We start from the raw sequence: 26893 nt of genomic DNA, 5'->3' as shown, positions 1-26893 counted from the left end.
ACATCGGGATCGTGGATCTAGGGTCGGGGGACTCGGAGCTGCTTAAATGCGAGCTCGTCATATTGTCACTCTTTGTCCTGGACCACATCCTCGTCCGGGCAGAACACTCTCGCGAGCCTCTGGATTCTGCATCGTTCTCAACATGCCCAACGATTACAGCTACACCGGCAGCGGCACGAACAGCCAGGTGCTCCTCACCTTTGACCTCTCCGACATGCGCCTGGCTGACCATGGTTCCCGTTTCTTGACGACGTAGGGCAACCATTACTGCAGCCGTGACTACGGCAATGGGAACACTGGATATCATTACTCGAACCAGTGAGCTGAATAGTTGCACCATTCGTTCGTAGTACTTACTGCAGTCAATGTACCAGAGACGGGGGCTACTACTACAAGAACCCCAACGGATCTACGTACTACGACAACGGGAAAGGGGATTCCAAGTACACCTCGCCCAGCGGCGAAGTCACGCACAAGTCGTCCGGCAACTCCAAGTGATTCCTAGCGGTGACGCGTGGTTCGCCGTGGTAGTGTTTTTGTTGGGTGAAGCTTTGAAGTCGGAGCATTTGATCAGCGAGTGTCGTCATTGTATGGTTGTCGTTCAATCGAGTTCATTGGCTATCGAAATGTGTGATACTCGAGACGTTCCACACCTACCAGCAGAACTGGTCTACTGATCCACGCTGTATCCGAGTCACTGTGCGGGTCTGGTCGCGGTCACGTGAAAACACGCGTCGCGCGACGCGCACCCAAGTACTGTGACTCATGAGTCTGACGCATCACTTCCAGATGAAACGTATGGTGCGAAGAGGGAATCTCTCGTGCATCCCTGTTGGAACAATGATGGTACTCAACGCCTTGTGCATCGTGTTTTACCAGCGGCCATCCTGCACCCCGGGCCAAGCCGGCAGATATCATCGAAGGATAGAGATACCTCCATCGCAGGGCCAATCGAGTTATATATCCCGTTGAAACCTGACACCCCGTCGTTTGGTCATTGTCAGAGTACTGGCATCGGTCCGAAAGTCGCAATGCTCGTTGATATTAATTTAATAGTATGCAGTACCACTGAAGGAAAGCGTATAAATGCTACATTGCAAAACTGCCGTTGGCATGTTTTATCGATACAGATGTTGTTTGGCTACCGTGTTGATAACAAGCTCCTTTCGTATGTTCAAAATTCATCTTAGCCATTGAACTTGAACCAATTGGTCCTAATGGCAGCCGCTCAGTATGACGGGTTAGCCGTCCTCAAGCTAAAGCGCTCACCTTGCCTCCACTGCCTCCTTACGAACCGCCTTTTTCGGGTCATCTAGCACCCTCCCAAGTTCACGGATCACCATGGCCTTCTGTGGGTGTAGGACATCATACCGGACAGCACTTGGAAGGACCCCGAGGAATCGCAAAGCGGCGATCCTTACACGCTGCAATGAGGTTGAGGACGCACGCCCTGTACACGGTAGAACTCGCACGTACCACGGAAGGCATGTCCTTGACCATGCTATTTCTGAGCATCGTCGACACTAGGCTAGAGGCGTGCTCCGCGATGATGTTGTTCTCCGTCGTCTTCGATGACGATGAGCTACTCTCGGCAGTCGCGAGAAGCGTGTCGATCACGCTGGCCCGGATTTCGAAGTCAGGGAGATCGAGTCCACGGAGGAGGAGAGGCATCAGCTATCGGGTTTGATAGATTCATGTGAGCGGTCGTAGTGCGTAGAACAAGGTCAGACACACCGTTGGCATCTGGTGCGCGTATACCGTCTTGGGCACAGACTTGATCATAGACGTGAGAGCTACAAGGTATGCATTCTGCTGCCTGGAGTCTATGATGCGAATGTATCAATTTGAGTCTCGCAGCGCGGTTGTGCTTGTTGATACGTACCTTCGGATGACTTCGCACCCTCAATGATCCTAGGTAAGACCGTGTTGCAATACTTCTGTGCATAGAGGAACTTGATGACGCTATGATGTTTCTTCGTGAGGATTCTGTCAGTGGCGACCACACCGCCGATCGTCCGCGCGGCGTCCCAGCTGATTTCATTGTCTCCAAATAACTGAAAGAGCCGGTCCACCTGATCCGCAGCACGAGGATCCCCTCTGACCAGGAGGGCCTTCGTCATCCATGACCATGTCGAGATGGCTTCGCGACGCTTCTCTGGTGGATGGGCGTTACTTGCTATTTGACTTGTCCAGAAAATGTTGAGCTTCTCCCGGAGGAAGGTAGACAGGCCTGGTGGATGGTGAATAGGGACAACAGAAGGTACGTCTCAGCTGCGTACCGTCCGTCCGTTTGTTGACGATGGAACATGTCACATGTACTGCTGCGTCTCGTTGCAGGACATTATCCGCAATAGTGACAGCCCAGCGGAGCAGCATGTCTAGGAAAGCCGCTTCATCCGGGACTGGCAGTGCCACCTATGCATCAAATTCAGCAAATGAATGGCCACCGTGAGTGTATCGTTGCCTAACCTCCTTGTGAAGTGCGACTACGGCCGCAGCGAAGAGGGCGAGCATATTCTTCTGCAAGGGCGACGCTTCTACCTACATATGATGCAGTTGAATAGGAGTCGGATGCAGCAATGCAACGAGAACCGTTTACATCGAATGGGTCAAACCTCTTGTCCGAAGGTACCTTCTGATGTCCTTCGGCAAGCTGCTTGACATCGCCTTGTACGTACGCCGCAAACAATGCCACGATAAACGTCTCCTGTCGCCTTCAGCAACATCAGTACATCAGCATTCAATAAGCTTCTCCGAAACGTACTGGGCAGATAACGTCTGTACGACTAGCGTGATGACCTGCGCCGCGACAGACACAAGGCGCGGGTCAGTCGCGACCAAGTACGTTCCGTTCGACATCAGAGCGGAGTAGATGAACAAGTTGTACAACCGCGGCACCAGCCTGTCGATGTACTTGATCACATCCGCATGGCCCAGCTCAACCTTCGCATCTAACACGTCAACAATTGTACGCAGGATCGAGTGAGCATACGCCGCGTTCGGCTCTCTGTCCGTGTCTGAGTCATCCTGGATGGCGGTGGGGACGGGACGCAGATGAGGTCGAGCTTGGTGAGGAGCCGGACGACAAGGGTCTCGAAGAGGTCGGGCTGCTTGCAGAGCTTGGTAAGGGAGGCGAGTGTGCGCCAGTACTTGAGTCGCTCGGCCTGGGCGTCGCGTGCAGGTGCGCGGTCGGCAAAGAGCTGAAGAGGAGAGGTAACGTCGTCTCAGAGACATGGCGGGGCGCGGATACTGAGATGGTCGTCAACAAATCGAGAGCGGAGTCGCTGATACAGTCGCCTTGTCAGTGGACGTCGTCGTGACTATTCAACAGCACACAGAACGCACCTGATATCTTCATTCTCTTCCTGCCCGTCCTGGAGCAGCTCGTTGACCTTGTGAACAACAAAACCGAGCTCTTCATCCGCTAACAACCCTCGGGTTGTTACCAAGGCCTTCAAGCCATCGAGGGCTGGCTGTGCTGATGACCCGGCGTTCAAACCGACAGTGAGCACACCTAGGACCTCGTCCTTATACGGCGCGAGCGGGATGTCTTCCTCCGCAGGGAGGATCTCCGGATCCTTCGGCATCGAGTCCCGGGCGGCTACTATGACGTCGGCGAGCAGCCGGAGAGTAGGCGAACGGTTCGGGAGCTCGTCTGGGTTGAGGAAGAGCTTGACGAGGTGCGGCGTTACCTGTGCCAGTGTGAAGCGCGCGACGGAGGCTGAGATCAACAGTCTCTCAGTGTTGGTAAACAATCTAGAGAGGAGTGGATCGTACGCGTAGTCGCCATGAATGCACACATGACCTTATTGGCAGGCTTCGCCTGGCTCTTCTCCGGCTCACGCAGGATCTGAATGCATTCCTCGCAAGCTCCTTCGCTAAGCCTTGTATGTCTTGCTTGACTGATCTTCGTTCCCTTGCGCAGAGTAGATCGTCCGGATAAGTACTTGAGTCGTATGAAGGGCGGCTTGTTCTGTTACGCTATCGGTTGGTTGGAAGATCTGCCCATTGATGAGCATCTAACATCATTGGCAACAAAGCCAATCTTGCCTCTAGTTTCAGAGAATTCCACAGCTTTCGTGCGTGAGTACGCGCTGTAGACGCCCCATAGACAGGGAGACAGCTGTCGAGAGCCTTGAGGGTATCTCGCTGCGCAACAATTCTCACTCAGTGTTGCATAGTGCGGGGGTAAGGATGACTGACCTTCGTGACTGGGCTGCCTGCTGCGAGCTTCTCGAGAAACAGAGGGATTGCCGGAGGTCCTAACAACGGCGTGGCTTTCAGACATGCGCTGTGTACTCCCATGTAAGAGTGGGTCAGATGGAGACTCATCGAACGCCTACCCGAGTGCATTCTTGAGATCGTCCGTGGTGATGCCGTACGGGTCATCTGGAGGTGGTCTGAAGGTGATTGGGAAGTAGCAGAACGTGATGTTGAACATATCCTGTGTTCAATGTCAGCGGGGAACAAGCCGAGATGTACATGTCGCAGACCTCGACGTGAGCAGTGATGTCAAACTCCAGCAACAGGACGCGATCGATGGCAAAGGCAATGCAGAGGTTCCTAGGGTCCTTCTCGCCTTCAGCCAGTGAGATGTAGCCAGACAGAAAGTCTTTCCCATGCTCTTGAGTGCTGTAAGACGATGCATGAAGACTCGTTAACGGCGAAGTCAGCGAATTGACCGACCATCTCGGTGTTTAGCTATCAGTGTGTCGACAATCTTGTATACCATGAACCGCTGAGACTGAACGAGTGCATTCATCCGGACATGTTTGAAAAGCCTATTTGAGCCATTGAGTGCTGCCTCCTCTGCTGCACGACCACACGACCTACGCATTCATAACCTCGATCGCGTCTGCAGATGCAAAGGCAGGCATCGCAGTGAGAGAGACGAGCCCTTTGAGCGCCGGAATGATAGTCTCGGTGTCTTCCAGCTTGCCACAGTAGAAGCTCACCAGCACACGGACTTTGCAAACAGTGCGGGCGTAAGAATCGAGAGGTCGTGCGCTCAGGGTGAAGGATGCGCACCCGATTGTCGATGGAGCTTCTCAGGTGGGCATTTGCTGATTACAAGCGAGAGAAACTCAACACCTGATATTACGAGCAGTGAATACATGCTTGAAGTGTGGTATGTGCGAAGTACCCTTCGTCCTCAGCTCATCTTCTTCGGAGGTGAGGTATTCCCCTAAAGCTTTGACAAGATCCAGTAGTGTTGCATTCCCTTTGCTGATTTCTAGAATCATTCTCAGATAGGAACGTACAAGCACAGCACAAGGCTTACCTGACACCGCCGTGTCGACTTCCTCCTCTTGCTCGGACGCAATCCATGTCCGCACGACTCTCTGAAGCGCTTCCATACTAACGCCCCTCCTCCTCTGAAGTCGCAGATATGTCAAAGGCACCTTTTCAAAAACTTTCAGCGTTAAATGCCAATCTTTTCAGACAATGACCAGTCAACTTGCAGAACGAGGCTCGGGGCGCGATAGGATCTGGGTAGGATCGACTGGCAGTTGCTGGTCCTGGAGCGCCAGTACTAATGCATCTTGCACGTGATCGTAGGACGGCATCTGTCTCCTCGACCCCTCCTCCCCGTCCCTCCTCTCCTCTCCCTCCTCATTTTTCTCTGCACTGCCAGTCACAAGTTGCTGGTGGCAGCAGGCCTGAGGTTTACACAGTGCTCGAGGTATATGCTCGCGTCAAGCAGCACGCGTCTCGCGCAAGTATGTCGTCGTAGCACACTCCCCGCACTTCCCCGGGCCACTCGCACATTGAAGCACAAAGCGACAGACAAGACCGCGGACGAGAAGATCAATTACAGCAAGATCTCTTTCCAGGATGTCCCCGACGCGGAGCATGCCACCTACAAACGTGTCACCGCGAACGACCTCGAGTCCTGCAAGAGCCGCCCCGCCGCGTCAAGATGCTCGTACGCGACTTCATTGAGGACTCGCTGTACAACCCCCACTACGGCTACTTTCCGAGCAGGCCGACATCTTCACGGCGACGGAGCCTGTGCAGTTTGGCAAGCTGAGGAACATCCTGGAGTTCGAGGAGGGGGTCGCGCAGAAGTATGCCGAGTACGGTCCGGATGGTGAAGGACCCGGGAGGCAGATCTGGCATACGCCGACGGAGCTGTTCAAGGTACGCCTGCGACCACTAGTACCGTGCGTCTGACGTAAATTCTAGCCTTGGTACGGCCAAGCCATTGCCCAATGTCTAGTGTCTGAATATCTGCTCAAGTACTTCCCGTATGAAGATTTCATCATCTACGAGATTGGTGCGGGGAACGGCACGCTCGCCCTCGACATTCTGGACTACATACAGCATCGCTACCCCGAAGTCTACGACCGCACGCAGTACAAAATCATCGAGATCAGCGAGAATCTCGCGCACCTACAACGCGAGAAACTGAGCACCAAGCACCCCTGCGTTGACGTGACCAATCAAAGCATCTTCCGCTGGTCCAAGCGCGAGCCCGCGCCGTGCTTCTTCCTCGCCATGGAGGTCATCGTGAGTGCTCTCCCCATCCGCTGCAGGTCCCGCCAGTGAGTGTTGCGCCCAGGACAACTTCGCGCACGACATGATCCGCTACGACCTGCGCACGCTCGAGCCGTACCAGGGGCTCGTCACGATCGACGCCCAGGGCGACTTCAGTACGTACTACACGCGCGTGACGGACCCGCTCATCGCCGCGTTCCTCGCACTCCGCCGGCGTCTCATGCACCCGCCGCCGCTGCCGCGCCTGCTCAAGGCGTCGCGCACGTTCCGCACGTTCTACGCGAACCTCCCCTTCGCGCCGAACCTCTCCGCGCCCGAGTACATCCCCACGCGCCTCCTCAGCCTCCTCCGCACGCTCCGCCGCCACTTCCCGCGCCACCGCCTCCTCCTCTCCGACTTCGCGTCTCTGCCGGACACGATCGAAGGCGTGAACGCGCCCGTCGTGCAGACGCGCTACCGCAACACGACCGTGCCGTGCACGACGTTCCTCGTCAAGCAGGGCTACTTCGACATCTTCTTCCCGACCGACTTTGACCGCCTGCGCGACATGTACGAGCACATCCTCGCGCAGCCGCTGCCCCGCGCGGAAGCGGAGGCGCCGCTCGGCCCCTCGCCCCTCGCGACGAGCGCGTCCCCGCTCGCACTGGGGGGAAACTTCTTCTCGTCGTATCACCCGACGAACCTGAGGCTCTCCCCCGACGGCGTCGCGTCCGCGGCAGGCATACCTGGCGGTGACATGAAGTCGGGCGTGTACACGCATGCGGAGTTCATGTCGACGTACGCGAGCCTGAACAAGACGCGCTTGCGGAACGGAGAGAACCCTCTGCTTAATCTGTACCAGAATGTCAAGTTTCTGTTTTGAGGGACATGTGAACATCGGTGTGTTGGCTATCACCAATTGAGTGTGTGGTGATGTTGGGAGAGCGGTTCCATCGCGCGGACGACTGGGACAAAGGCTCATGGGATCACGTGCAACGGGGCTTGCGCGGTCATTGATCATTACTTGGAGGGTTCGTTGGGGTCGAGTTCGCGAATGCTACATCGGACGCACATATGCATTGCATCATTGCATCTCTGATGAGAGGGACCTCCCGCTTCCCGGATGATCCTACTCAGCATGGCCTGGCCTGAACTGGAGCGCTCGGCGTGAAGCCGAGATGCGTCGCATGCGGGCTGGATAGCATGACAGAGCAGGGGTATTACAATTGCAGCGAGACACGAAGCGTAGCACTGTTATACAAACGCATGATACAACGCACATGGAAGCCGGGCGGGCTCATTGCTGGAGGGCGTACACCTTCCTCCCGTAGTACACCGCGGTGGCTGTGGACGTCGCGGTGAGCACGGCTGGTATCGGTCCCTTCGCGACCCGCGGCAAGGAGGACAGGAGCAGGATGGCAGATGCACCTGTGAGGGCCATGTCAAAAGGTCTGCTAACAAAAACATGCGAAGAGAGGACGTACCCAGCGCGGTCTCAAGGCTGTTTGCCGTGCCCCTACGGATACCGTCCGCACTCCAGAGGTACAGTGCACCCACGCTGACAGCACTGTCAACACATTCCTAGATCCTGGCGAAAAGGCAACACGTACCCAACGCCTGCGACCAAAGACGGGATGCTGCGCGTCCTCGCAAAGCCAGTGATGCCTCCGACGATGCAGAGGCCGCCCATCACGTACGCGGGGTATGCAGACTGTCCAAGCGAGTCTCAGCGGGCTCCCAACACACTCACAGCCACGGAAGACTTACCATGTTCGACTGAATGGATTGGGCTGTAAGCAGAGGTAAGCAGGTGGGAATGGTTGCTCTGGAGGTGGGACGCGCGAGCTCAGGCTGCCCCGCACGGCTACCCCGCATTATATGCCCGGCCCGCCATGTGATGTGCGATCGGCCGAAGCCCAGAGCTGCGGCTATCTCGCTCTGCGCGCTCCGGAGCCTGCACCTCTGCTCTTCTCCGCGTCGTGCACCTTCAGCTGTTCGCCATGTCCACGGACGTTCTCCCGCAGAAGAATGAGGAGTATGGCACGAGGGAGTACTGGTAAGCGCAGAGCGTTCAGCTGCGAAAATACAATTTGTGCATGTGAGCAGGGACCAGAGATACACTCAGTGAGCAGCACTTTCGAGCAGGTTGGTCTGTGCATTGATCGCGTGCTAGAGAGTCTGGCGAGACATCGTTCGATTGGTTCAAACCATACGCAGATGTAGCGGACATCCTCAGAGAGCTCATACCTGACAAGAATGCGAGAATCCTAATGCTAGGGTGTGGTAACTCGAAGCTGTCTGAAGAGGTCCGTCGATTGCTACTGGGTCGTCTCTTGCATTTGCAAACAGCGTGTCAGATGTATGACGATGGCTATGAAAACATTGTCAACACCGACGTGCGTTTCTTGCCAGTCCCCAAAGTCGTGACCCCGCGTGCCTCACCTCATAGTCCGTTCTAAGTACTCCAGCGTGGTGGTCGAGCAGATGAAGCGCAAACATGCTGAGGCTCGGTCCGAGATGGAATGTACGAACGCCATCGCCATATGAGCAGCGGGTCGTATTGAAAGCCTTGCAGGGCATGAAATGGACATCCGGGCTCTCTCATTTGATTCGGACTCGTTCGACGTTGCGATCGACAAAGGTAATGTTCAGTAGCCACCCCATACCACCCTCCCCAATAAAGCGATTGCCACGCACAGGGACCATGGATGCGATGATGACTGCCAAAGGGGACGTCTGGGTCAGTATATGTGCATCCATCCACAGGGACAAGCCTCCTTGCTAACCGACGGCCTACAGGATCCTCCAGAAGAAGTCATCCAAAACTGCAATCGCGAAGTCGACGAAGTCCTCCGGTACGTCTCTCCACCCTCCACAACCAGCCAGCCAGTCACGAACCCTCCCATCGTCCTCAGCGTTCTCCGAAAACCCGGCGGCCTCTTCATCTACCTCACCTTCGGCCAGCCGCACTTCCGCAAACGGTACCTAACCCGCCCTGGTACGACTCTCGAAGTCCGCGCGCTGGGCGAGGCGTTCCACTATTACCTGTACATCTTGCGGACGTGACCGCCAACCTGGTGCACCACGGCGGAAATCCATAGACATCGATAGCATGCGCGAATCCCGTAGAACATATAATAAAGATAGGTTAAATACTGCAACGTAGACTTGCAGCGTTTCTTCACCAGCCCTTATCAGAGAGCGCCGAGGTGTAGGGAAACTGTGCCGTGAAGAGTCGCACGACATCCGTTTTTGTGACCATGCCACACAAGATGCCCCCTCGCGAGAATAGAATATGTCGCAAATTCTGCCGCATCACGATCAGTGAGACTGGCTACCAATTGTGATAGGAGTGCTGCGTACCAGCTTCTGGAACGTGCTCACGACCAGCTCGAGAGGCATCTCCGGCCGCATCTGCAGCACCGCGTCCTCCAGCACGTCTGACAAGTCGACCAAGTCCGGCTGCTCAGGACGCGCCAAAAATGTGCACCACCTGCGCTGCCCGGACGCAAGATCCTCAGCAATAAGCGTATCTTAAAGAACCGTCAATCCCTGCGCAGCAGCACTCGACGGAGCACCCACCCAACGCCGCCCTCAGGTTCTCCCGCGTCGCATACCCCACGAACGTCTCCCCGCACACGACCGGGAACCCGTGGAACCGATACATCCGCACCACCTGGTCGACGTCCTGGAGCTCGCACCCCCGCTCCGCGTCCTCCGCGATGACGACGAGGTCCGCCGCGCGCTTCATCACGTCCGCGGCGGTCTCGCCCTTGTCGCGGAACTCGGACGGCGGCAGCCAGGGGTACGCGCGCATCGCGATCCAAATTGAGTAGATGCCCTCCTTCCCGAAGTAGTCTCCCACCCATTTGGAGACCATCACGGAGATCATGATGGGCAGGACGTGCGAGAGTGCGCCGGTGAGCTCGAAGAGGATGACAACGAGGGAGACTGGGTTGGCCGTGAGCGAGCTCGGTCGACGTCAGGAAATGAGACGGGACGCACCAGTCATTCGCGTGACACCGCCGAGCATGGCGGATGCACCGATCACAGCATAGAACCCTGGGGAGATACATCGTGCATTCGGTTCCGGTGGACAAGACAGGAATATCCAAGCCTGAGGATAAGCCCGTTGCAGACCCTGACTTAAGTAGCAGTAGCGGTCAGGCGATGCATAGAATATACAATCAAATGAATGCATACGTGATAAGACCAACAGCGCGACCAAGGCATGCACCTATGGCAATCGTGGGCAGGAAGATACCCGCCGGGATCTACAGCAGCACAAACTCAGTTGTCCACAGTCGCGCATGTTCGCATGCACTCACCATCATGCCAAAGGTCCATGCTGTGAAAACCAGTTTCGTGCCAGCCGTAAGGATGAGCAGAAAGACATTCGCCCAGATGGCTGTCGTGCTACAACATTGACATCAGCTAGATGTCCACGAGTAGTGCATATGCTGAATCCCGCGCACTTGCATAGACCGTGGTAGTCTCCTCTGATAGGATCGCACTCTAAGAATAGGTTCGCGACCAATTCCGACGACTGCACTCTAAGGAATACCACCTGAATCCTGCGTCAACAGCCGAAGATCCTTTCGAAGCAGAACAAAGCGCACCAGGTAGCAGACTGCAGCGGTAATTGCACTGACGCTGATGACCTCTACCGTCGGCCAGTTGTTCAGGACGCCGTTGCGTCTATACACTGCGATACGCGCGTTCAGCTTGATGAGGAGCGAGCCAAGTAAGCCCTGAGCGACTATGAGCAGACAACTCGATTAGGCGACGGTCTGAACTCACTCCGAGCACAGAGAGGATCAGCCATGGAATCTACATCGCCGTCTTAGGTCAACACCTCCGCGCCGGACTGCACAAAGCACGCACCAGCTCAAATGCCCGCCACACCGTCGTCTCGTCTGTGATCTGCACCTGGAACAGCACGAGCTTGCTCGTCCCGAACGGGTCGATATACTGTAGCGCCATCGCTGCGATCACGCTCGTAACGAACCCACGCCACATAACGTCCGTCCCGCTCGCGAACGTGTCGAGCTCCTCAAGCCCGAAGAGCACGCCGCCGAGGGGCGAGCCGAAGGCGACTGAGACACCCGCGACTGCTGCCGCTGCGAGCATCTTGCGTTTTCGGGCTACGAGAGGCCGGTCAGTGGTTGGGTTGGATTATAGTCAACAGAGCCGTACCTTCGTTTCGATGGATTTGCTTGAACATTTTCGAGAGGAGAAGGGCCAAACAGCACGAGACGTGTACTAGCGGGCCCTGCGAACTCACACTTCAGAGAAAACACTACGAGTGGACGTACTACCTTCGTACCTCTTTGCCTAAAGATAGGCCTGAAGCAACCGCAAGTGCAAGCCCGAGCGCCTTGATGAGCAGAGTCCAAGGAGAAAGGAAGGAATCCAGAACATAGCCACTGAGGATCTACGAAGACCATCTCAGCTGTAACCATGGCTGACAGGGAACGGTATACCGACGGCCTTGATCTCAGGAACTTGTAAAGAAAGGCACTTCAGGATCCTGTAGCGTATGCGAATCGACAATCAACTTACTTCCCGTATGAAATGCGCTAATCATTCATGGTAAGAACAGCTGACAGAGTGGAACATACCGGTCACTCACTATGGCGCGTAGAATTTGACTAGAGCAGCTGCGCTTCCGGCGAATGCAACCTATACAATATACATATAGGCAACCTCTGAATTGTAGCGGCCGGCCACGTACCGCGAGCAAGATGTAAATAGACGATTGCAGCAGGGACTGAACAATAATCCATCTGATGTTCAAATACTCGCTCCATGTCTGCCACTCATAGCAGAGTTCGCCCGCTATATCCTTGCGTGTCAGCGTGCCAGTTACCAATATCCAAGACATGAGCACATACGATCCAGTCCACTGCAGCACATGACTTCGTTGTAAAAGAAGCCGGATGTACATCGACCGTCCCGCAAATCACCTAACCTACAACACAAAAGACGCGTGAATGCGTGAGCGAGCGCGGGAACATTACAACGTACGCACCATCGCACGAGCACGTCGAGCCACGCCCCCGCCGTCCCAATCCCCAAACCCGTCAGAATGATGACTAGCCACATACTTCCCGCATCCGCCAATCTAGCTGTTAGGCCTCGAAAGCCACGGTGATTGACGAGGATGCGCTTCCGTTCTCGTTCAGCTGCTTCCTCGCGTTGCCAGTCGATCACACCGCCCTCTTCGTAGGCGGGCCCCTTGCCCTTTCCCGGAAATGGTGTTGGAAGCGGTCCATTGGTGTATCCCTCATCAAGGAGCCCGTGCTGCTCGGCGTCGTAGTCAGAAGGGCTGTGAGCATGTCCGTTTCTGTCCAGAGGCTTGACCCGTGGTCGGGATCCTCTATGCATTCGTTAATTCGGGGTGCATCCAATGCCCTTGCCATTACTTACCGCATCTTGTCCAGTCTAGCAGACTGTGTGCGAGGTTGTCGAACAGTGCGAGACGGCCGTCGCGTGTGTCGAGCGCAGCGACTTGGACTCTGCGGCCAGCGGAAAGCAGCGTGACGCCGACAGAAGCGATGTTTATGGTACCGAACCGAACCGATCTCCTCCGACTCGATCGGACGCGACCTGATCATCCTAGATCCGCGACGGCCATGTTCCTCCACCGCCTGGGTCCCGTCTGGGTGTCATCGCCAACGACTTGTCCACCTACCACCATCATCGCCAGCGGCAGCGAGCTATGCTGTCCTTCACCGCGCCCAGGACTCCGCCGTGGCTCGTCGTAAAGACAGGGTCGACCATCGCGCCCGGCGAACGCCTCACACTTGGCCGTCAGGCCTCCCTCATCGTGCCGCGTCTTTACCTTTCCAATCTCTTCACTGCGCGCGACCCCGCACAGCTCACAGAACTGGGCGTTACACATGTTCTGAGCGTGGTAGAGGATGCTCCAAATATTCCCAAAGACATGGGACTCAGGACACTTCATGTGCCGATACGGGACGAGGTCGGGGTAGACATCCTGGGATACCTCGATGAGACCACAGACTGGATCAAAGCTGCCCTTTCCGAGAACGTCTCTAACACAGTACTGGTGCGCTTTCTTCCTAACCTCTTCCTCATTCCACCACCGAACGGTGCGCACCAACAGGTTCACTGCCTCGTAGGCATGTCCCGCTCAGCCACAGTTGTCTGCGCCTACATCCTGGCCACGACGAACATGACGCCCTCGCAATCCATCAGCTTTGTTGCTTCCAAGCGAAGTGTGGTCTCCCCCAACGTTGGCTTCAGGAAACAGCTGGAGCAGTACTATTGGCGGCTACATCCAGACATGCCGAAGTCACAATCACATCCTGATGCGTCGACGTCGCAGCTCAGACTCGGCTTGAGCCTTGGGAAGCTGCGACTCTGGCGGACATCCGCATCAGCCGCCTCAAATAAAGCAGGCAAGGCGACGCAGAAAGTGCAGACCTCGACGTCGCTCGCTATGGCGTCCACAAAGCCTGGGGAGTCGCCCAAGGTCGTTGGTGCCTCGATTGACCTTGCTCCCCATGAATTACAAGTAACGGAGCTTCTGAATAGCGGTTGAATCTTGGAACTCTATGTTATATTCCAGTCCCTTCATGTCGCTATGCCTATACGCTCATATAATGCTCTGGCAGTACCATCACGGACATCATACACAGTATGTATTACCCTATCTGTAGCACTATATATCTGCATACTCACGAGAGTTTCGGGCACAGTTGAGCTACCGTTTGATAGGGATGCATCTCCAGGAGAAGGTGGCTGATGCATACAGGTGTACAAGGAGACCCGCCTGTTGTGCCCACAGCCTACAGTGCTGATGGCGAAGTGTGTCGGTCCTGCACCTATTGCGGAGTAGTCCGTTCTTGACCGCGTTCGTCCTCAGCGACTACGTCTTCACCCGTACGCTATGCATGGAAGCTCAGTTCGTATGCGCCGCACGCTCGTAGTCCGCGTACTCACGTCAGGATACCTCGCAGGCGGACATTCCGCAGCTGCCCCTCGACACGCTCAACCCAGAGCGCCTCCCGAGATTTCACAAGTCGAGATTCCAAATGTCCGACGCGCAGGACGACCTCGACGTTCTCCAGCCCCGCGTACCGCCTCGTCGCGAGGACCCTGTCCAGCAAAGACATGTCCGTCTCGTCGCTCAGTCTGGCGAGGAGTAGATTGTGCGCCGTCGCGTTCGTCTCGCCCTGGATGTCGAATGTAATGTCGAGTTCCCGGACGGTGCTGCCTGAGCAGAAGTGCGAGAGGAATGTGACCATCCATCCGCAGCGGTAGTCGCCGTATAGGTGCGGCTCGATGGATAGATGGAGAGCCTCGAGGTTGTGCCTCGTACTCGCATTCAAGTAATGTACTGCGGAGAGAAGATGTGAATTGGGAACCAGGACACGAAGGTTGTGGAACAGAACACACCTAGTACATTATCTGGACTGACAGTATTGGGCAATGCAACGTCGCGAGATTGCAGGTGAAGCGCGCGCAAAGACCGGCAGGCACAGAGCAGCTCGCGGTACGCAACAGCATCCAGATGCATGAAATGCCGATAGCCCACATAGCCAACGTGCAAGGTGAGGTCCGTGAGTTTCGCAGCAAGGTCGCTGGCGATGAAGAATCCAATGATGTCGTACACTTGAGAGCCCACAAGAGTGAAGTGGGCCAGCCTCGAAGATCGCCTCAAGGGCAAAAACAACTGTTGGCCAGTGCGCTTCTTCATCGTCTTGCTGTTGATGCAGTACAGCTCGACCAGTTGTTCTAGAGCACAGACAAACTGAGCGAAGATCGAAGTCGAGGGGAACGTTACGTCGTTCAAAGTGAGCCGAACGACGGACGTGAAGGATGCGACGCGCGTGAAGAACCCGACGTCCGTCATCCCGGTTCGCCATACACCGTGTTCAATGTACAACGACTCCAGGCGCTGCATCCTACCGGCCAACTGCGCGCTGAAGGCCGTCAGGTGAGACAGCGACCTCCCCGCATCTCCCTGGACGGTCACGAACTCTCGCCTTGCGAACGCGCGGTGGGCCCGAACGTATCTCGACAATCGTACGACGTCGCGGCGATGACCCAGCTGGAGCACTCCCAGTGATAGGTGCATTCGGCAGCGAGCATACCACGCCTTGCAGACGAACGCACATGCCAAGAGCGCCTCCGGCTCATCCAGGAGGGAGTCGATGATTTCCTCCCAGAGTTCTATAGGCAAAGAGATGTCGCTTGGAGCCAAGCAAGCGAATGGCGCTGTGCTGTAAGGATCGCGGATATTCGGTCCCTCTACTCGTCGCGTCCTCGGAAGATAGGATGTGAGGGGTGATGTATGGGTAGAAAGTAGCCAGGGTGGTCTGGTTGCGTTACGTGCGTCCGGAATCAGAAGGCTCGGGATAGACCAGCTGCTGGACCTCGCCCAACCCGTATCGAGGCTAGCAGGTGTGCATGGGGTAGAACACATTGGTGAGGGCTCGGAGAAGCTGATCTGCCTGTCGGATGTGGGACATGTCGAGGAGTAGCTCGGAGGATAACTGTCGAGACAGCATTCGAGGTGTACGATGCGACCGTCTCGCACACGCACGATACTATCCTCCTGTACGGCTTGTTGACAAGCTACGCAGACCATGGGGACTCCTTGAGTAGTGGACGCCTGAGATGGTATGACGTCCTGACTAGACCCGGACTCTGGCACCTGTTGGGCAGCACCGAGGAACTCGAAGAGTCTGCTCGCGTCTTCTGCAAGGCCTTGAAGCCCATTGTCGATCAGATATGAGGGACTCGAAGATGCTGCAACAGTGTGGCTCGGTAAGAGGTTCGGCACCTTGTTCATAATCATAATGTTAGTCTTTGACGCCTCTGAATTACGCAACATACAGCACACACCTGTTGTCTGGAGCACACAGGGCTGCGCTCGTTGTATCCATGGGTGCCGTGGTAGAGATAACAATTTGGGACTTGTATCACCGCAAAGGCGCCTTCGGCCATTTCCTCTTGCTCTTCAGGAATGACCTCATGGAACCATTCCGGAGGAAGGGAGGGATCTGCAACCCTGACTGATACATCGCCGTCCAGAGGATTCAAGGAGTAGATTGACTGTATCTCGGTGACGTCGGAAGCCGTCGTCACACTTGCATCGATACTCAGAGGCAGAGAGTCCGTGCTGGCCAGTGCCGCGTAAGCATGATGGTCGCCGCGTCGCTGAGCAGCCCAGAATGCATCTGGTGCATCGCCTCCGGTCTCGTTGCCGTTGCTTGAGTCTCGATCAAAGACGCTGGAGATGGACCGCAGCAAATCGCTCGAGAGACTATCCTCATTCTCGCCTGACAGTCAAGCCACTCAGTCAGCATTACGTGCGACGTCTCAGGGAGGACTCACCGATGTTATGCAAGTACAGCGTTGGAGAGCCGGCACCATTGGTACCAGCACTCACGTGTGCGTCAGCGCTTTGTCGTAGTCGCGACTTCGGATCATTATCGTGCTCTATGATGGATCGGATCCGCCTGAGGATCCTGCGTGGGCCACCTAGCGCATGTCGAGGTTGACCTCTTGGAGACTTCGTAGGTTTGGTAGTATGTTGGTTTATAGCGGAGCGCGAAGGGGGAGGAGGCCTAGAGTACGGGCCGGAAGTTGCCATCACGACGCGTGAACTGCGTTGGAATGGACTTCGCGATTAACAGTGAATCAGTGCGATGCACTCCCCCGGTGTGTGCGCAACACTTTGTGGATTGGAAGAGAAAAGAACAGCTGTGAACACAAATGCAAGTCAGAATGTGGAAGGGGGAGTGGACTTGGACTCACGAGATGATATACCAACAGAATGCTGTACACTGGCAGAACAGCTCTCACGCATTCTTTGCTCACGCGTCTATCCGTTGGCATCTATGTACCCACAGGTTGTCGGGTATGAGTGCGTATTCTCGCTTCGCAACTGATTAAATATCGAAGGGGGCTATGAGGCAGTGGTGTATCGGACCTGACGGATTTCGCACAGGAAAAGCACAACTGATTGGCGGCATTGCCACTGGCATACATGACACGTGAAATCCAGCGCCGCGGCCAAAGGCGTTCTCAAGTTTCAGTGTGCATACCGCGGCTATACATCTGCAACAACACGTCAGCTGTGATGCATATGCATATGTAGGATACATAGGAACAGTTAACGTGCGAATGACAGGTGCTCACCTCAAATACGTATCGTGGTAGACCGAATTCATCCTGAAGGCCTCAACCTCTTAGATGGTACCGTCGGTCTCCTTCGAGAACGAGCTTGCACGCAAGAACCAGGATCTCCTCGGCCAAGCATTACTAGACCCACTTCGTCCAACGGCATACCCAACATCTTGCCCATCTACAGCGGTACGCCAGTATACTCAACTTCATGATCTCGTCAGCATGGGCCAGCCTAAGGCGTTTGACGTGAGGGCAGCATGCGCCCCAGCGACCGACAGGAGAACCACCGACCGAAGTCGTGAAACAGTCGACAGCATCGCACGCGGGACGTCGAGGGTCAACGTCGTGGCGCTGCGCGAGACACAGGCGAACGCCACCTCCGATTACCATTGCTCTTCCGGATGTTCGCGAGCGTAGGAGTAGCTATAGTGAGCGACCGGAGGGCAGTGAATGGTTGAAGCCGACAAAGCAACGGGACAGCGTCACGCGATGGAAGCTGCCCGACCATTCCCACCTCATACAGAAGTGGTAATCGGGCGACACCAGAAATACTGACTTCCTACTTCCGGATGACAAGGTGAGCGAGAGCTGTGTGCACTGGGAGCCGAGGCGATCGTACGCAGAGCAGGGGAAGCTCTGCTCAGGTCTTCGAGAACTCCGCAGTGCCATGCCAATGGATGTCGTACGCGGGAAAGAGTTCCCCTTTGGGATGTCCAACATCCAGAAATTGGTTCGGGATCCAGGGATGCTGAAACCAAAATAGACCAGGGACGTGATATGAACAGGCTCCAGTGGCTGCTCCGCTTCGTCTACATCTTGCCAGTCGCGTAAGTCGGGCAGTTTCGGGAGGACTTCTGAGAAGCCTCGCAGGGCGATGTCAATATGTGTGCACTACAGCCTGCAGGACGAGGACATATAGCGATAGAGTAAATCGATGCGTGGCGCATCCACCCACTCGCCAAGCACGATGAAGTGATGGAGATGGAATCTCTACGGGGACAAGGCAAGTGGCCTTGGACTGTCGTATTCGGTGGCCTTCCACTGTGAGACGGTTGAGCAGCGGTGCTGACTTGCAACAGAACAGGTGGGCATTTCGACTCACTGGCTTGTGCAGCACAACCATGTGGGATTCGCGTACACCGTATGCCTGCGCTGCCAGCATCTGGCCTTAACTATCCGAGATTTTCGTGTCCGCGTGCATACGAGTGTACAATCCACCATTGCCAAGGTATTTGACGTAGATGAGGGCCTGTCTTGACCTGGATAGAGAGGTCTCTAGCTGCTGATTGCCCGAACACGGATAGAACGCCATGTAGGCCCATAAACTCGGACTCGGAGACGCAAGAGAAAGTCGGGCTGCAGACATGAGACTCATCTGTATACCCGTATTGATCATGTTCCAATGAGTCGATGCGTCTGTATTCCAGGTCGAGTACCAGGCTGAGAGGTGAGAACAACATTAAGAAGACAGCATATAGTGTTTCGTTGGGGAGCGAGCTTGAGCGAGTGATCGGAGTAGCGACGACGAAAGCGTTGTGGCTGATGTTTGTTTGGCGAGATCATCGGTCAAGTTGAACGCCTGCCGTTTTAAGTAACTGGCTTGTAGCTCAGCTGTCGTTCGTGGGCCTGTGGCCACCGACAATGCTCAAAGCGTATGTTGTGATCCCTTCAAGTTGCGAACGTCGTTGATTGACGCGTACACCACTCGCAGCTATACCATATCTCCGAAGGTTCTGCTTACTAGGAGATATGTCTGCCGCAGGACGAGATAGGCCACCCGCCTCCATGTCGTCAATCCTCCTCGAGCCACTCAGCCAACTCCAAACCTTGTCACAGCAATTATTTCTCTCGCTCGGGCCCGCACAATCTAAGCCTCCACCCACGCCGCCAGTATCGGCGTTCCTCGAGGTCGATGCAGCACTCGCAGCCGCGGTGCAGTGCGCACGGGCGCATCAGGTACGACAGCGGCGAATCGAAGCGCTGAAGGCGGAGGTTCTCGAGCTTGACAGTGAGTGGCGAGATGTGGTGGGCTCCCTCGAAGGGGGGAGGAGAGAACTAGAGGAAACCGTCAAGGAAGGCGAGGAGCGACTCAAAGCCATCGAAGAAGCGAAAACAGGTACGCCGTGGTGCATCAGTTGAAACTCGGCGTTGTCTAACTTAATAATGAATTTGCGTTCGCCATGCAGCTGCAATCCCCTACCCCGAACTGCTCGCCTATGCGCAGAGCCTGTCCGCATTCACGTCCGCGCCACCAAACATGCCCGATCTCACACTCCCAGGGCAGCCCCCTCCTCCACTCTTCTTCCCCCCTTTCCCGAACGAGGAGAAAATGCGTCGTGGGCACATGAACGACGAGGCGCCGCTAGGTTTGCTCGGCGAGACGCACTCCGTCGGTAAAGGTGCGTGAATTATCCCCTCTCATTGATCCATCTCAATCTAATTGAGCGCCCACTGCAGCACCCACCGTGCAGCCAAAATCTCCCGAGCATCCCGACATGATGGGTCCCGCTGCGAACCCGTACCGACCAGACCTCCGTGCTCCTCAGCAGCAGTTCTTCGATCTCGACCTGGACCTCAATCCGGACTTGTAAGGTGTATTGTACAAGACCTATGCATGATGTATCCTTTCCTCCTGCAAGTGGCGTTGATGTATTGTCTCTCGACTGAGTCGATATCGACTACACCTTGGGCCACACTGGACTGACCGCTACGGTCATGCTTTTACCTCCGGTGCATCAGCCGATTGACTTGGGGACGCGCGGCCCCTGAGGCCTTGAGCCTTGGGTAATTGTCCCCTCGTAATTCTGACACCGCATGACCCTTCTTTTGTTCTTCTGTGACTACGATTCTGTAGTCCTTAGCAACCAACATGACGGCGCAGTTCAACAAGGATCAACATGCATATCCTAGTAGCACCGCTTCGCCAACAGATATAAGAGCACGTCTGCCCTCCAGATGCGAAGCAAGAATTGCATGCTTGTCGGCGTGACGCCCCTCAGGCTTTAACAACTTGAAGAACATCATCTCAGCTGTTTCTTTCCCCATCATCATCATCCGACCACCCGACCCCAAGGCAAGCTTTGGATTGTATTCTCGCGTGGCGACCTAACCAACAGCTTGCGAAGTACAGAAACACATCACTCTTATGGATCTCACGCATGCGGTCGCCTCACCAATCAAATTGATCCCCACCGAGCTCTTGCAAAAGATCTTCTATCTCGCGACGATCGATCACTGGTCAACCCATCAGCCCGAATACCCTGACTACGTCATGAGAATGCCCGCCTTAGATCTCCGCACCGTTTGTCAGGATTGGTACCGAATACCTCAGAACTGTGGGCATTTCTATCCTTGACTCCTCGCACAAGCACGGTCATACTACAAACCTACATCGACAATTCACGTAACAAGCCCCTGCATATTAAATACACGGGAGCAGAGACCCCATACAACATCGAGGACGAACCGAACTCGCTCTGGCAGAACCCGGACTCAAATATGATAAAGATGTTGGCGAACCAACGCCATCGCTTCCTGGATTTCAACGTCAGCCATGTGCAGCTGAGTTGTGACTACAGCGTCATGCTTGTCCCGTTGGTCAATACCGGTGAAAGACTTGTGAAGGACGATGATGACCACGACGACGACGACGACGAGGCGGACGGCGGAGAGGAACTTAGAGATGAAGAGAATGCACAGGCAGCGATGCTGCAACGACTTTGCATAGCCACAGAGCGCGGAAAGAAGCTCAGGAAGAAGAGTGCGAAACGGGCGTTCGTTTTGCCTGCTCTACGGCACCTCCACGTTACTGGTCTACGACTACCTCAATGGCTCCGCATGACAAATTTGGTTACCCTCGAGCTCACTGACCAGATCGCTGCAACTGTACCACACTGGTTCTTCATCCTCAAGAGCAATCCTAATCTCCGGGATGTTACGTTGATGTTGGACCCCTTCAGCTTTGACAACGCCTCGCAGGAGGTCATGGAAGCAACCAAAAGTCGCGTCTCCCAAATTGATCTTGATCAGCTGGAAAGTCTATCGCTCGGCTTCGGGTTGATCACGATGCAGGATAGTATGCAGGACCTTCTGAAAATGATGGAATTCCCCGCCACGACGCGGATTGATTTGACCGTCACCATTGATCAGATGTCCACGCACGAGGCAGAGGCACTAATGGCTCGTCCAGACCTTGGCCCCGCTCTGGGCGATATTGCGTCGCAATCCGAGGCACTCACTCTGCGAGTTAACGGCCACTGGCACAATCTCTATGCGGCAGACGTCGATGCCAGTGATAGCGGTTCAGATTCAGATCGACTAGAGTATCGCCTGTGCACCGAAGTGACCTCAAAAAACCAACAGTTGCGTCTGGCGTGCATATGGCCTGGGTCACCAGAGAATAATCATCTCGGCCAAGTTCCTGCGTTTGCCGGTCTGGCCTCGCTGAGATATCCTACTCTTCGACACCTGCAAATCAAGATTGACTTTAGCCATCGTGATGAACTTCGGAAACCGCCGTTGTTCACATGGGATCCGATACTCACAAGTATACCATCCACCGTGTCGAAGCTGCAACTAGATTTCGAGGTCTGTGGTCGGACGGAAGTCGCAGATGCGTTCTTTGACGCATGCGAAAAAGCCTTTGGCGCATACAGAGCAGACCCTGAATCTTGCAAACCGCCTTTCCCCAATGTCACGGACCTGGTCATCATCATCGCTGAGAACCACATCATGCTAGACAAGATACAGGGTTTTGAGCGACACCTAACTCTGGACAACCTGGCGATCGAGATCAAGGGCGGCACGGAGTCCAATCGGCAGGAGGTAGAGTCTGTGTTGACACAACATGCCAGTGCCAAAGAAGTATCGGTTACTAGTCAAGCGCGATCGACTCCAGGCCCTCAGACCTGTCATTAACGAGATAGAGGTATGGGTGGGATCATGAATTAGTGTAGCCGTGATAGTCCTGCTCCCCCAAAGGCATCTCAATGCCGATGAATATGATGTCATGGTCAATACAACAATCAATACAATACTTGCGCAGATGATAGAGGTACAAAAGCACGGGTGAAGACAGTGAGGACTAGCTTGCAGGGTTCAAATAATGTCTAACACAATTAGCACGGTAACAAAGCAGACGACGTAGCCCCGAGATACTCGCTCATCATAGCGTAACTACAGGATGTTGTAAATCGGATAGGGAATGATGGGCTGCGGGTTGTTCAAGTCGGAGAAACGCCTGCGAACACAGGTGGTCAGTGACGAGAATAGAGCAGGTGGCAAATCACTTACTTGAGCAGAGATATATCGATCTGTTGCCAAAGGATGTCGGCCGTCAACGTGACCGCAAGTGATAGTGAACGGCAGGGGACGCACCAATGACTTGAACATGATGAACACGTGGTTGTCGTTATGCGTATCCATCTCCTGGCAAGTTTCGCAGAGGTCCATCGCGCAATACGCGCACCGGAACCACACCCCGGCTGGCCGCGTCATGCACCGGTCGCACAGTGCAGTTGGATGAAGCAGGTTATTCAAATAAGCTAAGCCGCGTACGCAGTCACATCAGCCAGGTCAATCAGCCACTAGTATCACACACACCTTTCGGGTTCCCTGGATCGAACCTGCCGTCTGTCGGGCCAACAGGGTACTTGTATCTGTTGTGAGGTATCTGTCAGCTCTTGTGTCAGATCGGTCCGTGGGCGCACGCACACTCGCGGAACTAGAGGGTATTCTATCTGCAGCGGGCGATCCAGCGGGCGATGCAACTTGAAGAAGACATGCATAGAGTCGTGAACGACGTAAGAGCGTTCTTCACATTTAGCGCACTACAAACGCGTCAGTAGATGTACACTGCAGTAAGACAGCAAATACTTACTAGACTGTAGGCCTTCGGTAGAGACGAACACGACGCGCATTGATAGCGTACCCCGATGATCCGCTGCGCACGGCTTCAGTTTTCACTTGTACGCCTCACAAGAAGCCGATGTTACCTCGTTACATGCGTCGCATCTGACGCCGTGGTCTTCCGAGCTGGCATTGGAGGTCGTGCCATCCGCAGATGACGGTCCACTGCGCGACCCAACACCGAGAACCGTTCTGTCGTAGGTCGACAGGAGCGAGTTCCGACGGGACCTCACGATCTGGCCAGTCGCGGCGTCGCGTCCGCTCCATAGGCTCTTAGCGCGTTCACTGGCGGTCTGTAGCTCTGCATTCGGAAGTGGGTATGGGATCTATGAGAACGTCAGGAAAGGATCTGGACATGGACGCAGAGCTCGAGCACACCTTGATCATGATGTGAGATGAGCTGTGTCCCGTCTCTGTGCTATCAAGGTTACCCGGAAGGCCGGCAGCTTCGCAATTTTGACAGATGTCAACTGCATCGCAGATTGCACAGTGGAACCTCGCGCCGATGATATCTTGCATACAGCTACGCCACACATGTCAGCTTGGATTTGCATTGGAGACTTTATCTAGAACTTACTACATGCATTTTACCCCTGGGTGCTTCAGCGCTGTGTGATCCTTTATTACGAGCTTCTATCTGGATCAGATCAGCGACTTACAATACTCTCCGTCGTTGGACATTGGCCGCATGAATGGCATGCCAGTACTTCCTGAGCCCGCTCTTGGCCTCCCAATCTTATCCGGGACGATTAAGAACGCATGCGACGGATGGATCTCATGGACCTGGCTGTACAGCGAGAGATCAATGTAAGGATTGCACGCACGTAAATGTCAGCAACCCAAACACACCTATAGCAAGCCTTGCACAGATTGAAATCTTCGCAAGACGCGCATTTGAAGCGGCTATTGACGATCGCAGTCCCACACGTCGAACAGTTACAGCTGTCCCGATCGTCTTGCTCTATAGCGCACGCGACATGCTTCAGTCACACTGGCGCTGTCATTCACACACGCAGTCGACCTACCGACGTCCTGCCATCCGCGGTGGCCCCAGCTCTTTTCGACGTACGCGTGCCGCAACTGGCCTTTCTGACTCGGCGCCGTCCGCCGCCATTGAGACAGGGCGTCTTCGCCTGACGTAGACCAGTTCCCAAGCACGGGCGAGCTGCCGGGAGCTACGCTCATCTCGAGTGCATGCGTCACTCCGGCGCCCGGTAGGCATTCCCAACACAGCTCGTATCCTATGACTCCACTGTTTCGGCTGGGGTACGGACCGTGTCCATTCCCATTTACCATCATCCGCGGTACGAGAGTAGAAGACGAGTTGGCGGTAGAAGAGGTAGGGATGGCGGGCAGTGGCTTGGGCGGGCGGCGCTTCCCATTGCTGCTGGCGTGGGTATTGATGGTACTGTCGGAGAAGGACCGCATGGGGACGTGCGAGTACTCAGACCCTGACACGACAGACCACGAGGAGTTGGAGGAGGATGAGACGGTGGGAGAAGACGAGGGGTAGCTGTTCGAGCGAGGAGACGGTGGGTAAGCGTGCAAGCCATTCGCCGAACGCGCGTCATAGTCAATCGCCCTGTCTTTTCCCTTGCCCGACGAGTCGGAGCTCGCGGACGGCGACATCGGTCGTTTCTCGCCGCATGTGGAACAGACATATCGTATCGCGTCGAGGATGATCGTGCAGTTCGAGCATGTCGGCGGGTCGCGCGGGGGAGTGGGTGGGATGGTGGTGATGAATTGCAGCACCTCTGGTGGTACGTCCGGGTGGATGAAGTCGGCAGGATAGACTACCTCTGCGCTTGCTCCCGGATCGGCGAATGGATTCGATGCGGACGAAGATGTAGCCGTGTTGGACACAGAACGCTTGAGATCGCTCCCAGAAGGACGAGATTCATCGTGCATGTCGGCTCCGTGAATTTCCATCGAGGTCGGGCGGCTCAGGGCGGGTTCGACCTGGACACTCGAGCGGTTCAAATCGCTCGCGTCCTCGTCTGAGTCATGCGACGCTGCATACGAACTGCCCACTGTGTAGGCGTAATAGTATTTCCCGCTTGAGTCTTGATGCAGGGCGAGTTCTCCGCTGAGTACTGAACGCCTGTCGGCGGCATCAGACGCATGCACTCCAAAGGAGTCTTCTGAGGGCGACGGCATATCGCCAAGCATCGACTTGATCGTACGCGCATTCTGGTCACGTAGCCATGCGGCGCCGCGCTCGGAGTGAAGGGTTGAGGATCCATGGCTTGAACCTGGGTGATGGCCATCTTCGAGTTTCAATCGCTCAAAGACGTCGGAAGAATCCACGTGCGAGTGTCCGTCAGCGAAAGGGTCTGGCTCCAGCATACGGACATCCTGAGAGTTGGATGCGCTTTGGAGAATTTCGGATGTGAGAGAAGGATGGAGGCTTGTTGAGGAGCCATTCTCCCATTGCGACGCATGCGTTGATGGCTGAGGAGACTTGCTGATGAGCGGTTCTCGACTGGCAGCCATGACCACCGTCTTCGTTCCCTGCGTCCGGTAGACATCGTACTTCGAGCCCATGTCTTTCGAACTGACCGTGACGGAGTCGTCATCGACCTCACCCCGCGGCGCTTGACTGGGAGATAGAGATAGTTCGCTCCCATTGCGGTTATTGTATTCTTCCAGACTGACGAGAGAGGACGTATCCGATAGACTCGGACCGTCGTACTCCACGGTTATTCGAACGCGTAGCGTGATCTTACCTCGCGTAAGGCTGCGGCCGGACATGATAGACGAGGATGATGAGATGGGGCGCTCTTCGTGAACCGGGGAGAAGTAGCGTATAGCCTCGGTCAAGTCAGGTTCGGTACAGATGTCGGTGACTTCGCCATCGTCGTCTGTGTATGTGATGGCGAACGGTGTGGTGAACAGAGAGAAACCTTGTTCTACCTGTGACTCAGTCAAGCTAGGGAGACGGGGTTAAATGAGCAAGACTCACCCTCTGCCTGAGCAGTTCGTACGAGCATGTCCGAGTAGAGCTGAAGCGTATCTTCCGCACGGCTTCATCATATTTGCACTCTACGACCAACGCCTTGTCCGGACGTGACTCGGTAGTATCATAGTCGGAAATAGATGCGCCATAGTCGGAGTAGGACATGAGGTCTGACTGCTGCCTCGAGGAGGAATATCGGGCTGCGCATGAGCATGGCGCCTTGCTGCGGTGCAATCCAATGTCCACGCTGAGACAGCGGCGCTCACCTTGCAATGGATACCCTACAACGGACCGGACTATGAGTGTAGATCTCTATGCCGTGATAGGACACGTATGATGCGTCCTGGTTTCACTCCTAATACCCCGCCGGCCTGACCGCACTGCTCGGCG

At 55.3% G+C, this 26893-nt stretch overlaps 11 protein-coding genes across 11 annotated transcripts; 6 read left to right on the top strand and 5 right to left on the bottom strand.

Annotated features, from left to right (window-relative positions):
* Positions 1 to 74: 74 nt before the first annotated feature.
* B0H18DRAFT_994368 (uncharacterized protein) lies at positions 75 to 627 on the top strand. Its single transcript, XM_048045248.1, has 3 exons — positions 75 to 187; positions 257 to 318; positions 375 to 627. Exons 1-3 carry the CDS (start codon positions 143 to 145, stop codon positions 496 to 498), a joined length of 231 nt encoding a protein of 76 aa, XP_047895982.1. The 5' UTR covers positions 75 to 142; the 3' UTR covers positions 499 to 627.
* Positions 628 to 1010: 383 nt separating this feature from the next.
* B0H18DRAFT_994363 (ARM repeat-containing protein) lies at positions 1011 to 5498 on the bottom strand. The gene is made up of 24 exons (XM_048045247.1): positions 5463 to 5498; positions 5282 to 5402; positions 5144 to 5233; positions 5029 to 5091; positions 4834 to 4966; positions 4687 to 4781; positions 4494 to 4612; positions 4344 to 4444; positions 4204 to 4291; positions 4051 to 4149; positions 3904 to 4001; positions 3778 to 3878; positions 3346 to 3721; positions 3233 to 3284; positions 3051 to 3200; positions 2765 to 3027; positions 2600 to 2714; positions 2470 to 2541; positions 2280 to 2415; positions 1883 to 2230; positions 1735 to 1823; positions 1477 to 1674; positions 1270 to 1424; positions 1011 to 1214 (listed from the first exon to the last, which is right to left on the bottom strand). Exons 2-24 carry the CDS (start codon positions 5355 to 5357, stop codon positions 1187 to 1189), a joined length of 3045 nt encoding a protein of 1014 aa, XP_047895981.1. The 5' UTR covers positions 5358 to 5402; positions 5463 to 5498; the 3' UTR covers positions 1011 to 1186.
* Positions 5499 to 5603: 105 nt separating this feature from the next.
* Positions 5604 to 6549, top strand: B0H18DRAFT_994358 (S-adenosyl-L-methionine-dependent methyltransferase; the record flags this gene model as incomplete). The annotated part of the gene is made up of 3 exons (XM_048045246.1): positions 5604 to 5870; positions 5986 to 6141; positions 6187 to 6549. Exons 1-3 carry the CDS (start codon positions 5688 to 5690, stop codon positions 6547 to 6549), a joined length of 702 nt encoding a protein of 233 aa, XP_047895980.1. The 5' UTR covers positions 5604 to 5687.
* A 1225-nt stretch (positions 6550 to 7774) lies between these two features.
* B0H18DRAFT_1116997 (transmembrane proteins 14C-domain-containing protein) lies at positions 7775 to 8352 on the bottom strand (the record flags this gene model as incomplete). Its single annotated transcript, XM_048033511.1, has 4 exons — positions 7775 to 7905; positions 7962 to 8035; positions 8088 to 8188; positions 8245 to 8352. The coding sequence occupies 4 exons, from the start codon at positions 8350 to 8352 to the stop codon at positions 7775 to 7777; spliced, it is 414 nt and encodes a 137-aa protein (XP_047895979.1).
* Positions 8353 to 8652: 300 nt separating this feature from the next.
* On the top strand, positions 8653 to 9559 carry B0H18DRAFT_994337 (uncharacterized protein). The gene is made up of 7 exons (XM_048045245.1): positions 8653 to 8783; positions 8835 to 8873; positions 8938 to 9001; positions 9053 to 9118; positions 9177 to 9217; positions 9277 to 9332; positions 9393 to 9559. Exons 1-7 carry the CDS (start codon positions 8748 to 8750, stop codon positions 9541 to 9543), a joined length of 453 nt encoding a protein of 150 aa, XP_047895978.1. The 5' UTR covers positions 8653 to 8747; the 3' UTR covers positions 9544 to 9559.
* On the bottom strand, positions 9560 to 13112 carry B0H18DRAFT_994330 (chloride channel). Its single transcript, XM_048045244.1, has 19 exons — positions 12907 to 13112; positions 12509 to 12856; positions 12372 to 12448; positions 12212 to 12315; positions 12110 to 12159; positions 12040 to 12056; positions 11965 to 11981; positions 11804 to 11911; positions 11674 to 11749; positions 11362 to 11621; positions 11278 to 11307; positions 11097 to 11228; positions 10953 to 11044; positions 10806 to 10893; positions 10681 to 10751; positions 10483 to 10622; positions 10060 to 10428; positions 9841 to 10010; positions 9560 to 9784 (listed from the first exon to the last, which is right to left on the bottom strand). The coding sequence occupies exons 1-19, from the start codon at positions 13092 to 13094 to the stop codon at positions 9659 to 9661; spliced, it is 2463 nt and encodes an 820-aa protein (XP_047895977.1). The 5' UTR covers positions 13095 to 13112; the 3' UTR covers positions 9560 to 9658.
* An 86-nt stretch (positions 13113 to 13198) lies between these two features.
* Positions 13199 to 13844, top strand: B0H18DRAFT_1083900 (protein-tyrosine phosphatase-like protein; the record flags this gene model as incomplete). Its single annotated transcript, XM_048031722.1, has 4 exons — positions 13199 to 13240; positions 13295 to 13549; positions 13607 to 13761; positions 13829 to 13844. 4 exons carry the CDS (start codon positions 13199 to 13201, stop codon positions 13842 to 13844), a joined length of 468 nt encoding a protein of 155 aa, XP_047895976.1.
* Positions 13845 to 14036: 192 nt separating this feature from the next.
* B0H18DRAFT_994309 (uncharacterized protein) lies at positions 14037 to 17391 on the bottom strand. Its single transcript, XM_048045243.1, has 6 exons — positions 17269 to 17391; positions 16846 to 17214; positions 16354 to 16790; positions 14902 to 16291; positions 14202 to 14842; positions 14037 to 14140 (listed from the first exon to the last, which is right to left on the bottom strand). The coding sequence occupies exons 2-5, from the start codon at positions 17102 to 17104 to the stop codon at positions 14442 to 14444; spliced, it is 2487 nt and encodes an 828-aa protein (XP_047895975.1). The 5' UTR covers positions 17105 to 17214; positions 17269 to 17391; the 3' UTR covers positions 14037 to 14140; positions 14202 to 14441.
* A 2034-nt stretch (positions 17392 to 19425) lies between these two features.
* On the top strand, positions 19426 to 20231 carry B0H18DRAFT_873323 (vitamin-D-receptor interacting mediator subunit 4-domain-containing protein; the record flags this gene model as incomplete). The annotated part of the gene is made up of 3 exons (XM_048040282.1): positions 19426 to 19756; positions 19827 to 20039; positions 20098 to 20231. The coding sequence occupies 3 exons, from the start codon at positions 19426 to 19428 to the stop codon at positions 20229 to 20231; spliced, it is 678 nt and encodes a 225-aa protein (XP_047895974.1).
* Positions 20232 to 20584: 353 nt separating this feature from the next.
* On the top strand, positions 20585 to 22557 carry B0H18DRAFT_1209439 (uncharacterized protein; the record flags this gene model as incomplete). The annotated part of the gene is made up of 3 exons (XM_048036317.1): positions 20585 to 20713; positions 20771 to 20955; positions 21009 to 22557. The coding sequence occupies exons 2-3, from the start codon at positions 20786 to 20788 to the stop codon at positions 22555 to 22557; spliced, it is 1719 nt and encodes a 572-aa protein (XP_047895973.1). The 5' UTR covers positions 20585 to 20713; positions 20771 to 20785.
* Positions 22558 to 22815: 258 nt separating this feature from the next.
* Positions 22816 to 26668, bottom strand: B0H18DRAFT_1116990 (uncharacterized protein; the record flags this gene model as incomplete). Its single annotated transcript, XM_048033510.1, has 13 exons — positions 22816 to 22879; positions 22933 to 22952; positions 23017 to 23183; positions 23242 to 23297; positions 23353 to 23468; positions 23519 to 23581; positions 23634 to 23873; positions 23926 to 24070; positions 24125 to 24155; positions 24207 to 24334; positions 24397 to 24508; positions 24573 to 26460; positions 26510 to 26668. 13 exons carry the CDS (start codon positions 26666 to 26668, stop codon positions 22816 to 22818), a joined length of 3189 nt encoding a protein of 1062 aa, XP_047895972.1.
* Between the last annotated feature and the right edge of the window lie 225 nt (positions 26669 to 26893).

The sequence above is a fragment of the Fomitopsis serialis genome (genome assembly GCF_022376445.1).
Source record: "Fomitopsis serialis strain Sig1Antser10 chromosome Unknown B0H18scaffold_17, whole genome shotgun sequence".
Taxonomy (NCBI): domain Eukaryota; kingdom Fungi; phylum Basidiomycota; class Agaricomycetes; order Polyporales; family Fomitopsidaceae; genus Fomitopsis; species Fomitopsis serialis.
Note: the sequence above shows the minus strand (reverse complement) of the source record. Positions and strands in the feature narration are given on the sequence as shown.

Bases quoted from the DNA above. Each gene is read 5' to 3' on its own strand.
- B0H18DRAFT_994309 (XM_048045243.1), bottom strand. From the start codon at position 17,104: ATGGCAACTTCCGGCCCGTACTCTAGGCCTCCTCCCCCTTCGCGCTCC. The intron at 16,292-16,353 runs GTGTGTGCTGTA...ATTATGAACAAG, and splicing joins CTGTGTGCTCCAGACAACAG to GTGCCGAACCTCTTACCGAG. The intron at 14,843-14,901 runs GTGTGTTCTGTT...TTCTCTCCGCAG, and splicing joins CAGTCCAGATAATGTACTAG to TACATTACTTGAATGCGAGT.
- B0H18DRAFT_994363 (XM_048045247.1), bottom strand. From the start codon at position 5,357: ATGGAAGCGCTTCAGAGAGTCGTGCGGACATGGATTGCGTCCGAGCAA. The intron at 2,416-2,469 runs GTTAGGCAACGA...TTTGATGCATAG, and splicing joins TAGTCGCACTTCACAAGGAG to GTGGCACTGCCAGTCCCGGA. The intron at 2,231-2,279 runs GTACGCAGCTGA...ACCATCCACCAG, and splicing joins CGTCAACAAACGGACGGACG to GCCTGTCTACCTTCCTCCGG.
- B0H18DRAFT_994337 (XM_048045245.1), top strand. From the start codon at position 8,748: ATGCTAGGGTGTGGTAACTCGAAGCTGTCTGAAGAG. The intron at 8,874-8,937 runs GTGCGTTTCTTG...GTCCGTTCTAAG, and splicing joins AAAACATTGTCAACACCGAC to TACTCCAGCGTGGTGGTCGA. The intron at 9,333-9,392 runs GTACGTCTCTCC...CATCGTCCTCAG, and splicing joins GAAGTCGACGAAGTCCTCCG to CGTTCTCCGAAAACCCGGCG.
- B0H18DRAFT_994330 (XM_048045244.1), bottom strand. From the start codon at position 13,094: ATGATCAGGTCGCGTCCGATCGAGTCGGAGGAGATCGGTTCGGTTCGG. The intron at 11,308-11,361 runs GTGCGTGCTTTG...ACGGCGATGTAG, and splicing joins TGTGGCGGGCATTTGAGCTG to ATTCCATGGCTGATCCTCTC. The intron at 10,623-10,680 runs GTATGCATTCAT...CTGCTACTTAAG, and splicing joins CGCGCTGTTGGTCTTATCAC to TCAGGGTCTGCAACGGGCTT.
- B0H18DRAFT_994368 (XM_048045248.1), top strand. From the start codon at position 143: ATGCCCAACGATTACAGCTACACCGGCAGCGGCACGAACAGCCAG. The intron at 188-256 runs GTGCTCCTCACC...TTGACGACGTAG, and splicing joins GCAGCGGCACGAACAGCCAG to GGCAACCATTACTGCAGCCG. The intron at 319-374 runs GTGAGCTGAATA...TCAATGTACCAG, and splicing joins GGATATCATTACTCGAACCA to AGACGGGGGCTACTACTACA.